The sequence below is a fragment of the Aspergillus nidulans genome, chromosome III, assembly GCF_000011425.1.
Source record: "Aspergillus nidulans FGSC A4 chromosome III".
Classification (NCBI taxonomy): domain Eukaryota; kingdom Fungi; phylum Ascomycota; class Eurotiomycetes; order Eurotiales; family Aspergillaceae; genus Aspergillus; species Aspergillus nidulans.
In genome coordinates this window covers 498,748-513,897 of record NC_066259.1, presented here as the reverse complement: position 1 = coordinate 513,897, position 15,150 = coordinate 498,748, and the positions used below count along the sequence as shown (strand labels likewise).

Sequence of the window (15,150 nt, the reverse complement as noted above, 5' to 3'; positions counted from 1 at the left end):
CCCAATCCTTTACCGAACGCCACCAGCAATGCTCCAGACGCTATGCAATTAACAAATACATCGTAATTAACCCGTGCTCTTCTCCTGAATGGGTGTAAGATTGCCCTCGGGTTTCGGCTTTGATCTCGGTTTCCGGATGATGACCCTATCGCCTTCTTTCTCCCAACCTAGTTTCTCTCTCTCTGCCAGCTTTTCCCATGTCCAAGTCGAATCACCAGTGCAGCCTTCGACAATCCATGCAATGTCAACGCCGAGATAAGCTTTCCCGACTGCTTTAAGAGCATGTCGCCGAACCCGATCTTCTGCCCAGTTCATGATTGCGCGCATGGCGGAATCGACCTCCTTTCGGACCCTCCAAAATACAATCCAGTTGTCATGTGCGATGGCTTGTAGGATCTGATCAACCTCGCGCGAGTGGAAATTATATTGCCTGCGCGCACGGGCCCGCAATTCGAAAGCGGCCACCAAATCCTCCTGCCGACATGCATAATCAAGGATAAGATACGAAGTGTGATCCTTCAGTTCCGAATCAGGCAACGGGTTAGAAGGAGTGTGCAGGTCGTCAAGAAGGTGGCGCAGGGAGGGAAAGTAGGACGGCGGATGTCGAGCTTGAATGGAGACCTTGATGGAGAACACATGGACCCGCTGGGAGAATGAGATTGGCGTGGTCGAAGCAGTGGCCAATACGGCTTCGCGAAGCTTGCGAAGGGAGAGAAGGAGGGTGGATAACTCTGTGGCAGGTGAGGGACCGGGTGACACTGCCGATTTGGTTGACTGTGGAACGGAAGCTGGCGGGTTTTTCGTTGCATCGTTCGAGGCACTTCGAGGAAGAGACAGCCAGGCCTCATCTAGGTTCTTGGAATGGCGAGCACAAAACTCAATATACCTAGCCATGATCTTGTCGTAATAGTTCTTCTGAGCTTTGTGATCTAGCAATCTGCGGGTCAATCCGGTTAATTCAGTCACGGTCAACTCAGACTAGCTACACAATCGGTCTCATACTTGCAATCTCCCTTTGACACGAATCCTACGGACTCAAGGGAGTCCGCCACCGGTTTCAGGCGGCTATGCGGCCATTTTGCTGAAGGAGCTCGACCACTCATAACTGCAGCCAATTTAGGTTGACATTCGGTATACTCCGTAGAATGGCGTCAGCTATGGTATGCAGAACGGAGTTCCGGGCCTCCGTCGCCGGGTGATGAGGATAGACGATGGGATTTGAAGGAACGAAGGCGTCTTGCAGCTGATATTTGTGCAATACATGGCACAAGCCTGTGTGATCTGAACCATCCACAACGACGAAGCCGCGGGGAAGGTGGAGGTGGAGCGGACTCGGGTCGACTTCCGTGTTTGTTTAGTTTGTCTTGTTTGTCCCAACAGATGTTGAGCTCAACAGCCTCAACTATTCCTACTTCTATTTCTATCACTACACAATTATTGATAAGATTATAATAAGACTTTGGACCATCTATAATATATACAGCATCTAGACTTTTTATTTTACTGGTCGCGATCTAGCGCCTCAAATTCATTGCTTATTCGAGATGCCACCTCGTCAGCGTCGTCCTACCGAAATCCATAAGAAGGATCCAGGAGGCTGTCAGACAGCCTCTGTCGCGACTGCAGTCCTTGAAGATCCCCCTCGGGCTATCAGGTCACTCGTTCACTGGGATGAGTTGCCCCATTGGCAGCGAGATAATCAGCATATCCATACAGGGTATCGACCGGCGTCGTATTCGTTTCGCGGCTCGTTCCAGTCCCTGACATATATTCACAACGAGACTGTTAATATATACACGCATTTATTGCCATCTGTCCTGGCAATCCCTGCCGCCATTCAACTTTATCGGGCCCTTGCCCCACGCTATGAAACCGCCACGGATGGCGATATTCGCGCTTTTGGCTGCTTCTTCGTGGGAGCAGCGTTTTGCCTAGGGATGTCGGCGTTTTACCATACTATCTCGAACCATTCCCCGACGGTGGCGCGCATTGGAAACACGTTTGACTACATTGGCATTGTAGGACTGATTGTGGGTAGTTTTGTTCCTAGCGTCTACTACGGCTTCTACTGCGTTCCTGAATTGCAGAGGCTGTATTGGTCCATGATATGCACGATTGGCCTTGGCTGCATTGTGGTATCGATCTTCCCCAAGTTCCGGACCCCCCGCTGGCGTCCATTCCGTGCAGCCATGTTTGTCGGCATGGGCCTGTCAGCAGTGTTTCCCGTCGTCCACGGGCTGCAACTGTACGGGCGTGACCAGATGATGCGACAGATTGGCCTCGGCTGGCTTCTGCTCCAGGGATTTTTGTACATCCTGGGTGCGGGGATATATGCAGCCCGAGTCCCCGAACGGTTGCGACCAGGGGGGTTCGATCTTTGGGGAAGTTCGCATCAGATCTTTCATGTGCTTGTAGTTTGCGCCGCGGTGGCTCATCTGACGGGACTTCTGAGAGCTTTTGATTATAGACATAACGGGACTGCTGGGAGCTGCCAAGTTTGAGGATTTGCTGTGATTCGTTCGAGAAGAACGTGTTGATCACACGAGCAAGGAAGAAAAAAGATTTGTGAGTGGATAACACGTTACCTTGGGACCAGAAGTTGGCCATAATCCAATCTCAGCGCGCTATACATGGTGACGGTGACAATAGCTTCGCTGACGCTCACCTTACGAGATTTGTCCAACCAAGAGGTTGGCTGTGCGACTGCGAGTAAACTTGAGTTTGCCCTAGAATGGAGACCACCCAGCGGCAGAACCCTAGTACACAGCCAAGGCTGTAAAAGAGAGAGGATGCAAGAAAGGTGCGCTGTTCGAAGCCTGTGATTTCACTGCTTGTGCGGTGTCGCAAGCCAAGCAGGGAGGACCTTCTGCATCTGGTTACAACTCACTTGGTGCGCTGTCCTGCTCCCGAGTATGCTCCTGATGCTTCGTCGGTTGAGGGATGTTTTTTTATTGGATACCCATAGAGATGGAGGAAAATTTCCCTGGAACTCATGGCCGACATTCTGGGAAAGATGCCCCCGACAGCTTGTACATTGCTGTACATGACGTTGCACCTAAGCTTATTCATTGGCATTGCCGTGCTTAGGGAGTGGCCTGGGCGGCTGTCCTCACCTCCTATCAGGAACAGGCAGCATGCACGGTGATTGGCGTGGAATGCTTAGGTTTCTGGAGGCTGGTGTCAGTTGGACTGCTGAGACGTGCAGATTAGCCATAGATCGCTGTTGGTTGGAGCCATGCGAGGTGGATCAGATGAAATTTGGGGTTTCACAAGGGCTGACTTCTGTCCGTGCTCAAGTCGTCAGTCTACTATAACTGAACTTGACGATATATACAGTCATGTATATATAATCAGAGCGCTAGGGAGTACATGGCTGACAGCCTAGAGCTGTACTTTTATCTTTCCTGGCTGACTGCCGACCGTTCCCCTTGCATACAGTTAAGACCATTTACCCTTCTCGATGCTCACTGAATCTGGCACCTCCTCCAGCTCTCCCGGTAATGGAGAAACACCGAAGCTCCGGACTGCTTGCGAGAACTGCAGGCAGTCCAAGGTCAAGTGCAATTTGTCTGGCAAGGATACGTGCATCCGCTGCCTTCGCCATGGACTACCGTGCCGTTACCGAGTTGCCAACCGGTCTGGCAAACCCAAGGGAAGCAAGAATCGGTCGACGCTCCGGAAACTGGGACAGTTGCAGGAGAATAAGAGTGCCTTTACCTCCAGCGATCGACTACCCAAGAGGAATATTGAGGCCATACCAAGTCCAGGGTTCGCACGCAGCGACACTGAGGTAGGTTCGCTCGTGTCTATGCTTCACATGGTTTACATTTCTAACGTATGTAGAGTCTACCAACCGAACAGCCGCTGGAAAGCCCAATGGGCGAGATGCAGGATGCGGCCCTGTTTTTGGCCGATTGCGAGTACCCTTCGCCCTACGGAGAGTCTCTCGCGGACAGCTCATGCGCGGCCTCGATGTCGCCGACGTTCCTCCAGAAAGAGTTCATTACGAAAGGCCTGACCAGCTTCCCCCTTGCGGTGCACGTCCCAAGTGCTCTGCGACCCACATGTGAATGTGCTGAGACCCTAGTCTTTTACCATGACAGTCTTCGCCAGATGGTAGTCAACCCGGCACAGGTGCGTTTCGATCAGATGCTCCAGGGTGTGCAGGCCGCACTCTCGGTGTGCCGCGGGTTCCTGCAGTGCCCAAGTGGGCACAAGGACAATCATAGCGCCAATGACACAAGCATCATCCTTTGCATGTCCACCCTCGAGTTTACTCTCCAGTTACTCGACTACTGGACCTCGTACGAACTCCTCCCGCAGTCCAGGGAGGGACCTCGCGAGGTTGGCTACGGCGAGTATGAGATGGAGGCAGATGAGGCGCGCCGGGTCCGCCGCTTCCTCATCCGCGGCCGTCTTTTACTCTGTAAGGAGACTTTGGGGCTACTCAAGGGCGCGGCTGGGTTTGAGGATGGACCTGGGGGGAATTGGCTGCAGCAGATTATTGGGGGATCGGAGGCGATGACCGATACGTTTCTTCATGCGATGTCCGAGGCAGAATGTCTTTGCAATTTACCTACCTACTAGCCATCAACGGTCGCTAATAGTAATCTAATGACACCACTTCTCATAAAATGACTCTACCTCGTAGTCTCCCTTCCTTGTCTTAGGTAGGCGGCACCACTCAACCGGACGGCTCTCGGCTGCTTGGTACGGGCCTCGGCAAACCCCTCAATGAGGTATAACTACAACAACCGGAACAGTATATCCATTTACTCTTCCCAACCTTATGCTCTTTTCTCTCCTCCACTCTTAGTATCTCCTTCGAGAACAAGATTGTAAAATGGCTTCCCGTCTCTCCCAACTAAACGCTCACCTCAACTACCCGCGCGGCCTCCTAGCCGACCAAGTCGCCATCATCACCGGCGCAGGCCAAGGCATTGGTGCAGAAGCAGCGCGCCTATTCGCAAACGAGGGCGCAAAGGTCGTGATTGCTGATATCGACGGCGGTACTCACCCCTCCTATTCCATTCCATCTCAAACAAACAAGGAAATGGCCAGGCTAATGATTATGTAGAAAAGGCCAACGCTGTCGCCAACGCCATCAACTCCGCCTCACCTAATCGCGCTATTGCCGTCGTTGGCGACATCCTTAACGACAAGTACATCACGACTCTTGTTGAAAAGGCCGCCGAATTCGGGAACGGCAAGATCCACATTATCGTCAATAATGCGGGTTTTACGTGGGATGGAGTTATTCACAAGGTAAGCACACCTCTCGTACTCGTAGCATGCTTCACAAAGCGTCGGACTGTTGCTGATGCGTGTTTAAATGGAATGGTGTAGATCACAGATAAACAATGGGACACCATGATTGCGGTGCACAACACAGCGCCGTTCAAACTCATTCGCGCGGCAGCAAAGTACTTCCGCGTCAAGGACGGGGAGCCACGTGTGATTATCAACATCTCGAGTACGAGCGGGATTCACGGGAATGCGTAAGTGCCACCTCCACCACCACCAAGCCGTCCTCTTAAGTTAGTGTGATTGACACTAATTATGCGCAGCGGGCAAGCAAACTACGCCCTTGCCAAAGCGGGCGTTGTGGGCCTGACACGTACAATCGCAAAGGAATGGGGTCCGCAATTCGGCGTCCGCTCGAATACCATTGCGTTCGGGTTCGTGCAGACACGTCTGACCGCTGCGAAGGAGAAGGGGGCGTTCATTACCACGCCCGACGGAACGAAGGTTGCCCTTGGTATACCCGGGCAGCAGCTTGGGGCGAAGGAGGGCGCGAAGGATGGGAAGCCGGCGTATCCGGATATTCCGTTAGGCAGGCCGGCGAGTCCTGAGGAGGCGGCGAGGAGTGTGCTTGCTGTGGCCAGTCCGTTGTTTAGTTATGTTAACGGAGAGACAATTCGGGTTACTGGAGGCCGGAATATGTAGGTTAGACTATTTACTGGGGCTGAGCTTGCAGTAGGATGAGTCAGGTTGAGTTAGGCAATACAGTGGATTACGGAGTTTGAAGTCCAATGTATATCAACGATGTTGGAAAAGGCTGCTTATAGGCCATGATCAAAACATTTATAATAAGTGCCCTAGACGAATGAGTTAACGTGGATGGTTCTATATTTTCATTGTATTGAGTTGTCTATATACATGATTCTGATACATGGGTATTATATATAACCAGAGAGCCGACCCTGTTGTAAGGAAAGTGGCCAGCAGGGAAGAGTGACGACAGGATGTTAAATCCTCATTTAAACGTCTCCAGAACTGCCGGGGATGGAAACTTCATGTTAACGAGACAAGAGTCGAAGGGAAGTCGTTAGAGCATCGTATTTATATCGCGCTGTACGCAGCAGCTATCCACCAGCAGAACAAAGCCAGACTATCTATCAACAATAAGAAGTCGGCCTTCGTATCAAATCCCCGGGTATATCCGTTCCAATATGACGTGTCCACAGCCGTCCAACTCCCAACAGTTTAGAAAAGAATCCGACAACAAATCCAATAGACAAGCTTATCTCCGGGGTATTTTTCTCACAAAACCAAACTCCGAGCTCCGTAACAATTAAGCCCAAGTGAAATAAAACTGCAATGCCAGATAACCTCCCAACAGATAATATGTGCAGCATATTATAAGAAGTCCAGGCTTGTGTCCGTGGATTGATCCAGGATTGGCTAAGGGATCATCGTTAGGCAATCCAGGGCAATCCGTGGGCAAATCCCATGGCATGGCCAAAGGCAAATCCGTGGGTGATCCAGTGGGTTCAAAGAAATCCGGTGAAACTATTAATCGTATGTCCAGAGAAAGAAAACCGATGGTCCGGAAATAGTACAAGGGGAATCGGAAGAAGAAAAAAGGTATCCAAACGCGTGCTAAGGTGTAGGCGTAAATCATGTCGCGATGCATATCAACAAACAGGGATAAGGTAGGTGAAAGGTTGCTGACAGACCACAAGAGGTCCCGCCGCAGATCCCGTTACGGGTGCGCTAAGCGGCTGCTGCAGGTCACTGCATACGGTGTCCGCAGGGAATTCATCCTTGAAGTCGTCTTGGCCCACCGAGGACACACTATCCATGTCTGAGTAGCCTTCGGTGTAGGAAGAGGCGTCCGAGACAGCTGAGAAGGCGTCCGAGTATTGAGACGAGTCGGAAGAACAGGCCGAGGGTTGCGTGTTTAAGTTTTCAATAGGCGTAACCTGTGGGGGATGCATGTAGTTGACCAGTGGTCCAGTGGTGGAGCCCCAAGGGGTCATTGGGTTAAGCGTGAACCTAGGGCACTCCAGAATGATTTGGCGCAACTCCGGGATGGTAATCCTCTTTGATGGGTTGGGCTCAAAGATACGGCTGAGGATACAGACCATCTCATCCGACAGCGGCAGAATTGACTTCAGGAAGAAAGGGTCTTTCAGGTAAGCGCGGAAGGTAGAGTCCTCGATCGAGGCGCGCTTCCACGGGTTACGGCCGCACGTCAAATTGACAAGGATGACACCCAAGCTCCAGACGTCGTTCGGAGCCGACTGGTAGTACGACATTGGGCGAGGGTTTGTTTGCTGGCACTCTGCTAGGGTCAGCATTGGCCGAGACTGCAAGGCAGAAAAACGAAGACGTACCTGGCGACATGTAGAATGTCGACCCGCAGCCAAAGTCCGAGGTGAACATATCCGTCGTGGCAAGGCCAAAATCGGCCAACTTGACCGTCATTCCCTGGTCGGTGACCAGGATGTTCTCCGGCTTGAGGTCCCTATGGTAGATTCCCAGCGAGTGGCAGTAATGGACGGCATCCAAGATCTGGAGAAAGACACGCTTGACCAAGGGATCATTCCCGACAAAGTGGCTCTTGTCAGTGATGCTAGAGAACAGGTCGCCTTCAGGGCAGAATTCTATGACGACATAGGTGCAGTCGTCCGAGTCCATAATGCGCACTAGAGAGACGACATTTGGGTGCTGGCTGGCCATATGGTGGAGCTTGATCTCACGCTGCTGGAACTTGAGCTGGCGGGGATCTAGCCCGGTCTTGTTGAGGGCCTTGACGGCATAGAGCACATCCGTGTGAATATCCACGGCAGTGTAGACAACGCCATATGCGCCGACTCCAAGGATGCTGGTGAGTTCCAGCCGGTTGGCTAGGAGCAATCCAAGACGGTCCTCTGGGGCATAGAAACGGCCGGTCGGCGGCGAAGGGGGAGGGGTCGGGAGCATGTGAGGGTGCGGGTGCGGGTGAGGAAGAGGATGAGGGTGAGGATACATGAAGGGGACAGGCTGGGTCAGCATGGCAGCGGAGTGTGTAGAGATGCAGATGATGTCCTGAAAGTCCTGGGCGGTGAACGAGCCAAACGAGCTAGGCCTGATCCAGCGGCGGTACGGAGTACGATATTATCCTAGAGGATCCTTGGAAAGGGCGATCGAGCAAACACCAAATCGGGACCGAATGGAAGGTTTAAGAAGCCATGGAAGGAAAGTCGGTCAAGTCAAACTATGGATCCAGGAAAGTCAAGATGGTCAAATGGTTAATGGCAAGAACGGTCAAGAATGGCCAAGTCAAGATCCAGGTCCAAGATGAGGTCCAAGATGTTTGTTGCACAGCCAGGCGCAGTGACTTGGCAGTAGTGGTCGCAGTAGCAGTAGCAGTTGCAGTAGCAGTAGTAACAGTGGCAGTGGCCGCAAGTAGTAGACAGTGTTTGTTTGTCCTGGCTGAAGTGTTGTATGCTGAAGTGTTGCTGAAGTGTCCGGCAATCCAGAAATTATAAAACGTATGAAGGTAGGCAAGGGTAGGTAAAACAGGTAGAGGTAGGTACAGAAGGGAAAGAGCAGAACAATAAGGAGGAGCAGGAGGGGGAGGGAGGATGGAAGGATAAGAGGATAAGGAAGAGGTAAGAGGTAGGAGGGCGTGGGCGAGATGAAGGGTAAGAGAGTCAGGTAAGAAAAGGGGAGGAGGTGTAATAAAAACAACGGCAGGAGGCAAAGCATACGGGCAGCAGGTCTTGGACTCTTAGCACCCTCTCATAATAGCATCTGTCACTGGTCACAGGGCAAGTGGACTCGGCCACCGCCACATGATTGGCCGCCCCGGCCAAAGCTGGCGGTGTGCGGCCCCACCCACCCTAGTGGATTCTCTTTGAGCGCCGATGAATCATGACTTTACACCGTCTTTTGCTGAAGACGAGAGTTGCTCGATGCAGCCGCGACTGTACTACGAATACTGCCACCGTACTGGAGGCTCCAGACCACCGTCCACTGCATCGCCCCACGGTCGCTCACCAATCCACTCCTGCACTGCAGACTCTCGCTATGTGTTCGATATGTGTTCGTTGTGTTCGTTGTGTTCGTTGTGTTCGATAAATTCGATAGATTCAATAGGTTCAATAGGTTCGGTATGTTCGAGACGTGCTCCAGATGTGCTTAGGTACGCTGGAGATATGTTCGAGTACGAGGCCTGGACGCCCTACCGCCCAGTCCCTCGTCGTCCAGTCTACATCCAGTCTACTCTGAGCACGTCCGCTCCGCTCTACTCTGCTAGGCTCTGTATGCCCTGGTACGCATTGCAACGCTGCATCTGCAATCCATACTCCAATCGAGATTCGGAGTACGGAGTATATAGCGCAGCCTTGTCTCCTTCGTCTCCCCGTCCGCCTCCAGCACCACTTCCATATCCGTCAATGACTACGTACTCTCCACTCGCCCGTAGAAGATCTCGAGACGATCTCCAACCCGGCCAGGTCTGGTCAGGTCTGGTCAGGCCAGACCTGGCCTGACTTGCTAGACTTCCCAGACTTGCCAGACCAGGGGCGAATACCTGATCTTAGCAAAGGTTGCCACAAATTGACGATCCATGTGGTGGCCTGCGACTGACCTGGAACATGGGCGGTGGGGGCCTCCTTAATCTGCTGAGACTGGAGATTTAAGGTGTAGACAGTGCGGCGGGCCTCTGGAACTGTGGACCGTCTGGTCTCAACGAATCCATCGAATCCATCGACGATTCAAAATAGAACGGTCTCTAGAACGCGGTCCATCCTAGAACACAGAGCGCATCGCGTAGCCTATCCCAGGGCCCAGAATACGGAGACTAGAGAGGAGATTCGCTGTAGACTGCTCGTAGACTCGTAGACTCGTGATAGAACCGCGACCGACGGCCACGGGTCCCGACAAGCGCTTACAGGCACAGGCGTGAGGCACTGGGCGTCTCGTATGGTACCGTACATGCTTAGCGCCAACTCTGTGGGAGTGAGGCAGCCCGTCCGGCCAATCACCCGCCACTGATGCCACGTTGGCATCTCGAGCAAGGCTGGGCGCACTGGTGGAACCGCACCGTGGCTTTGTGGTGGCCCCTGTGGGGGAAGGAAGCCTGGCCAGGTGTGTGCTCTGTGCTCACTGCTCTGCCTGACAGTGCTGAGTTTGGACTCTGACTGAGCCTGCGCCTGAGCCTGAGGCCCACCCCAGCACGCTTGCGGGTTTGGTGGTAACGATGGTGAGATCATAGCAAACTCTCGGCGGTTTTCTGATTCGCTGGCTGCTCCTCCTGCCTGCTATTATTGTTCCTTACTATTGGGATGGACGCCTATCCCAGCCTTTCTGCCTCCAAGCCCCCAGACATCGGTCGTCTCTGTACGATATGGAGTCCGCTGTTAATTTTAAAATCAGGGATCTCCTTGTCTAGTAAGAACTAAGAAACTGGGATAACTTGATTTGTTCACCTCGCCACTGCCGCCACCAGCTACTGGCCAGTGGCTGACCACTGCTATAGGAGGATGGCGGAGGGATTAGGGAGGCTGGTTGGGGAAGCCCGCAACCAGCTGCTTCTTTCAGACCATGTACAGTACCCGCAAATATTCTCTGCTGCTCTTTCATCGGCCATGGCCGAACCTGGGGAAACCGTCATGGGCCGGCCACTCGGCAGCTCTCCTTTCAGACCAAGTCCTGTGAAGTGTTGATGCCCGTTCGCGCCTGCCGTTCGCACCTGCCGTTCGCGCCTACCGTTTCTTACAGTCTGCTAGTGACGAGGTCACGAGTGATCTGGAATAACACGTGATAGGTCTAGTGGCGTCTCTTCTCGAAGTTCTCTGAAACGACTCGATCTGGAGGATATGCGTGTTTAACCTGGAATTTTCTAGTCGCATGCCTACTTCCGGAGTCGGTACAAGCACAAAGAATCAGATGGGCTGGTGTCATCGGATCATGATGCGAGATAGACGATCACCCACCCGTTCACCAGCTATGTCTGCCATTCGCCTCTGTGGATGCCTAGATGGCCCATGTCCGTCCTAGTCTGCCGTCGGCTCTGATTGATGCCTTTGCCCTTGCCACCACTAGGCAGACTCAACGTCTGATTGTTGGTATACGATACGACTAATATGTACGCTCGATATAGACATGCTGGAGTCTTGTTTGCTTACTGCTTACTACTAACGGCTTACTACTTATTGCTTACTACTCGGGACTACCGGGCAATTGTGTAATGCAAATGCATAGAATGATATCATCTATCGGTCCTATCTACAACCATGACATCCCAACTGCCCAAAGGGTGTTCGATCTGACCTAAGTCGCCTCAATATATGCACTTAGATGCACACTCACGCCTTTGGGCGTAAAATAAACGGGTGCTTTAACGCCTCGGCTGGCGTGCATCGCTTCTCCGGATTCAGACTGAGGCAACGATCGAGCAGATCGACAAACAAAGCTAGCTCCTTTGCCTCGCTATCTGTCATCCCCCGTGTGCCCTTGCCCATCAACCGGGTTTTGAGATCGCGCGTCGGCTTCTTGAAGTCCATGATGCGGGTGGTAAGGCGGCCGGTGATCTTGTCCTCTTCAGTGCTGTGGAAGTTGGCCATTTCGTCGAAGTGGAGGTGCGCCAGAGACCCGCGCCGCAGGAGCTTCGGCGGGTATTTGCCACGGCACTCCATGATCGATTTGAGCATCTGGTTGTTGTTTCGTCCCGTGAAGAGAATTTTGCCCGTGTAGAGCTCGAACAGTGTGCAGCCGATCGACCACATGTCAATGGCGTAGTCGTAGGGGATGCCCAAAATGATTTCCGGTGCCCGGTAAAATCGGCTGACCAGATATGGAGTAATCTCGTTATCCGAAGCCAGCGACGCGGAACCCAAGTCGCACACTTTCAGTATGTTGCGCTGCTCGTTGACAAGCATGTTGTCGGGCTTCAGATCGGCATGGAGGATATTGCACTTACGCATCAAGCTCAATCCCAGGAAAATTTGCTGGGCGTACGCTCGAATTGCACGCAGGTTTAAACCTACATCTCGGCCAAACTTCTTCAACACCTCCCGCAGGTTCATGCTGAGGTTTTCGAAGACCATGCACAAATGACCCTTGTGCTCGAAGCTCCGTTCGAACTTGATCATATGTTTCTTGTCCTCTGGATCGGCTTCTCGGAGCTTTTCCAAGATGCCAATCTCCTTCAACCCAGCCTTCTTCATTGTGTCATTCTGCCGGATAATTTTGATTGCCACAACGTTACCCGTCTTTGAATCTTTCGCTCGAACAACTGACGAGAACATTCCCTTACCCAGATTCTGTTGCACATGGTAACGCCCGTCGATCAACTCACCAATTCGGAGGTTATAATATCCTTCAGGATCATCCCAATTATCCATCATACTAACGTCGAGCTCCCGCGCTTGGGGCACAGCAATGGCGGATGCGTGCGCCGGCTTCGACGTTTCCTCGGTATCTTCAGCAAACATGTCATCGTCATCCTCAGCAAATATATCAAATGAATCCTTTGCCTCTGGCTCCTGTTGCGACGGTGCGTCAGGCAAAAGCACGTCCTGCTTGGTTGTTTTCGTTTCATCATAGCTCGCGGCCGAGACATCATTACTCTGCCCCCCGTGCCTTTCTCTTTCGGCTTTCATGTCAATAGTAGGGTCGTAGTCTGCAGCTGAAGGTTCATCTTTGTCAGCGCCATCCACGGCACCATCTTTGACTAAATCCAAGTCTTTGCCAATGCTAAAGTCGGGAAATGAACCGCCGTCCGGAGTAGCCGCTGACTCTGTACATGTTATCATACCGCTACTATTCAAGAGTGAAGGGAATGATTGCTTACCTGCTGTTTCGTTGTTAGGAGTTGCTGCTTCGCTCGTGGGAGTAGTACCCCTATCACCACCAAGATGCAGTGCTTGAATGCGCAGGGGCGTCGCCTGGTCTCTATATTTAGCTTTGATGGCTTCACGCCGTTTGCGCCGCGCCTCGAGCTGGGCAGCCTCATCAAGAGGCTCTTCATGCCGTTCAGCGACATCTTGGCCGTTCATGCTAAAGCAATCAGTATAATTCAATTTACAGCCGGGGGACGTACCTATCACCATCAGAGGTAGGGAGTATAGAAGCTGCCTGAACCTGGTTTTTCTGAGTTTCAGCATCTTGCCTAGAATCTCGAGCGACAGCTGGGGGGTTCCCCCTTTCGCTCACTGACTGTTCAGTAGAAGACCTTCTTTTGCTCTGCGATGCTACACTGCCCTCTCGCCGCGATTGTTGCGACTCCCACTCGTCGCCAGAGTACTGTTTGCGCTTCCGGACTTCGCGGTAGGGCGATCGACTGCGGGTGCGTGGGCGCTTCTCCCTTCGTCGATCATAGTCATCGCTGTACCGAAGGTCCGCAAGGTGGTTGTCTTCGCGGTCGTAATCGTAATAAGACCTAGCCTGTCTTTGTGGGTACCCATCATGTCGATGGCACCCTCGTCGCGGCGGTGGAAACGTCCGTCCAGAGTGTCTGTCGTCATCATAACCATACCAATAGTCATCATGGTCGTAATCGCCGGCCCGTCGACGCTTATACCCCCTATAATCTCGGTACGGAGAGCGTGAGGGCGACCGCGATCTCGTCCTTGCCCTAGATCTCTGACGACGAGGCGACCTGGTCACCGAGGCGGATGAACTAACTCTGGTGGGACGGTCAACGCTGTTGTCATTAAGAAGAGATTGCGACGTAGTTGCCTTCGTCTCCGAACCTGATTCGATAATTTCGCCCTCTGAGGCGGTCGATGACCTGCGCGAGGACATGATGAGATCGTGATCAAAAGACGCGATCTTTTTTTTTTTTTTCTTTCAGGATTCGCTGGGCAGCTTCGCAGATAGCAGAATGACTCCGGTTAGCAAGAATGCTTCTAGAAGCGGGCGTTTGGAGTGATTGAGAAAGTCCAACCAACTGGGTAAGCACTGCCTATCTTCTCACTATCGGACAAGGTAGAACATGGAGCTATCGAGATGGGAAGGTGATGTACGTTGATATTTGACGATAGCCTTGAACATGGAATCGATGAGGAGCCTTGGACGTTGACCGTCGCGTCCAGCTCAGTCACGGGAAAGCCCGGTTATAGTCTAAGCCCGTTTGAGAATTAGTCTAGCCCCGCAGGGGATCATCTTGTTCACTTTTTCCATGATTCCCATCTCCTTATCATCGCAAAAAATAAATACAAAAATTTTCACATAAGAAAAGCCCCCAAACTCTTACGCATATCATCATGGGTGGTGCAAGCAGAGAAGGTGAGTCTCACATGATACTGTTGCACGACTTATGGACGGTCTTAGCCCACTAACTCTTCTATCTAGGCGGCAAGGTTAAGCCCCTCAAGGCGGCCAAGAAGGAGAAGAGGGAACTTGACGATGACGACCTTGCCTTCAAGGAGAGGCAGAGAGCCGGTACGAGTACCCTTTTTGAGCATCGCCGAGATCAACCATGACTAATGGAGTTTTGGGTCTACAGAAGCTAAGGCGAAGAAGGAGCTGATGGAAAAGGCCAAGGGCAAGGGCCCGCTGAACACCGGTAACCAGGGTATCAAGAAATCCGGCAAGAAATGATGTCGCGGCCCGGTTTTCTTTACGATTTCAACGAGCCACGATCCACGACAGCAAAGGGGAGATTGTCTATACCCGGTGGCACTTCCCTACGCTTCGCGTCGCATATGAGCGCTTTTGTTTTTTTGAAATTCCTGGTCTACATCTCATCCATCACAAGTGGCATGTTCTCTCCTGTAGTATGGATTGTTTAAGGATAATATGAATCCTTCTGGATTTCGTGTTTCAGGGTCTAGGCCTTGGCCGAGAGATATGGACAAAGAAGGGTATCATTCGCACACTACCAGGGAGAAATGAGTTATTACCAACATTATCGCCAAATATAAGACACCAATG

The 15,150-nt window shown here is 52.2% G+C and overlaps 7 protein-coding genes across 7 annotated transcripts, besides 1 other annotated feature; 4 read left to right on the top strand and 3 right to left on the bottom strand.

The window, feature by feature from the left end:
- Positions 1-15,150: part of a sequence feature (contig 1.84 954..621812(-1)) that runs on past both edges of the window.
- ANIA_04931 (uncharacterized protein) lies at positions 67-1,103 on the bottom strand (the record flags this gene model as incomplete). Its single annotated transcript, XM_657443.1, has 2 exons — positions 67-937; positions 1,003-1,103. The coding sequence occupies 2 exons, from the start codon at positions 1,101-1,103 to the stop codon at positions 67-69; spliced, it is 972 nt and encodes a 323-aa protein (XP_662535.1).
- Positions 1,151-2,501, top strand: ANIA_04932 (PAQR-type receptor gprO; the record flags this gene model as incomplete). The annotated part of the gene is made up of 1 exon (XM_657444.2): positions 1,151-2,501. Exon 1 carries the CDS (start codon positions 1,545-1,547, stop codon positions 2,499-2,501), a length of 957 nt encoding a protein of 318 aa, XP_662536.1. The 5' UTR covers positions 1,151-1,544.
- On the top strand, positions 3,461-4,587 carry ANIA_04933 (uncharacterized protein; the record flags this gene model as incomplete). The annotated part of the gene is made up of 2 exons (XM_657445.1): positions 3,461-3,790; positions 3,844-4,587. 2 exons carry the CDS (start codon positions 3,461-3,463, stop codon positions 4,585-4,587), a joined length of 1,074 nt encoding a protein of 357 aa, XP_662537.1.
- On the top strand, positions 4,844-5,946 carry ANIA_04934 (SDR family NAD(P)-dependent oxidoreductase; the record flags this gene model as incomplete). The annotated part of the gene is made up of 4 exons (XM_657446.1): positions 4,844-5,009; positions 5,078-5,265; positions 5,347-5,498; positions 5,568-5,946. The coding sequence occupies 4 exons, from the start codon at positions 4,844-4,846 to the stop codon at positions 5,944-5,946; spliced, it is 885 nt and encodes a 294-aa protein (XP_662538.1).
- Positions 6,877-8,897, bottom strand: ANIA_04935 (protein ran1). Its single transcript, XM_657447.2, has 2 exons — positions 7,620-8,897; positions 6,877-7,567 (listed from the first exon to the last, which is right to left on the bottom strand). The coding sequence occupies exons 1-2, from the start codon at positions 8,278-8,280 to the stop codon at positions 6,918-6,920; spliced, it is 1,311 nt and encodes a 436-aa protein (XP_662539.2). The 5' UTR covers positions 8,281-8,897; the 3' UTR covers positions 6,877-6,917.
- ANIA_04936 (protein prp4) lies at positions 11,580-14,019 on the bottom strand (the record flags this gene model as incomplete). The annotated part of the gene is made up of 3 exons (XM_657448.1): positions 11,580-13,012; positions 13,067-13,272; positions 13,316-14,019. 3 exons carry the CDS (start codon positions 14,017-14,019, stop codon positions 11,580-11,582), a joined length of 2,343 nt encoding a protein of 780 aa, XP_662540.1.
- On the top strand, positions 14,481-15,022 carry ANIA_04937 (translation machinery-associated protein 7; the record flags this gene model as incomplete). Its single annotated transcript, XM_657449.2, has 3 exons — positions 14,481-14,502; positions 14,569-14,658; positions 14,723-15,022. 3 exons carry the CDS (start codon positions 14,481-14,483, stop codon positions 14,815-14,817), a joined length of 207 nt encoding a protein of 68 aa, XP_662541.1. The 3' UTR covers positions 14,818-15,022.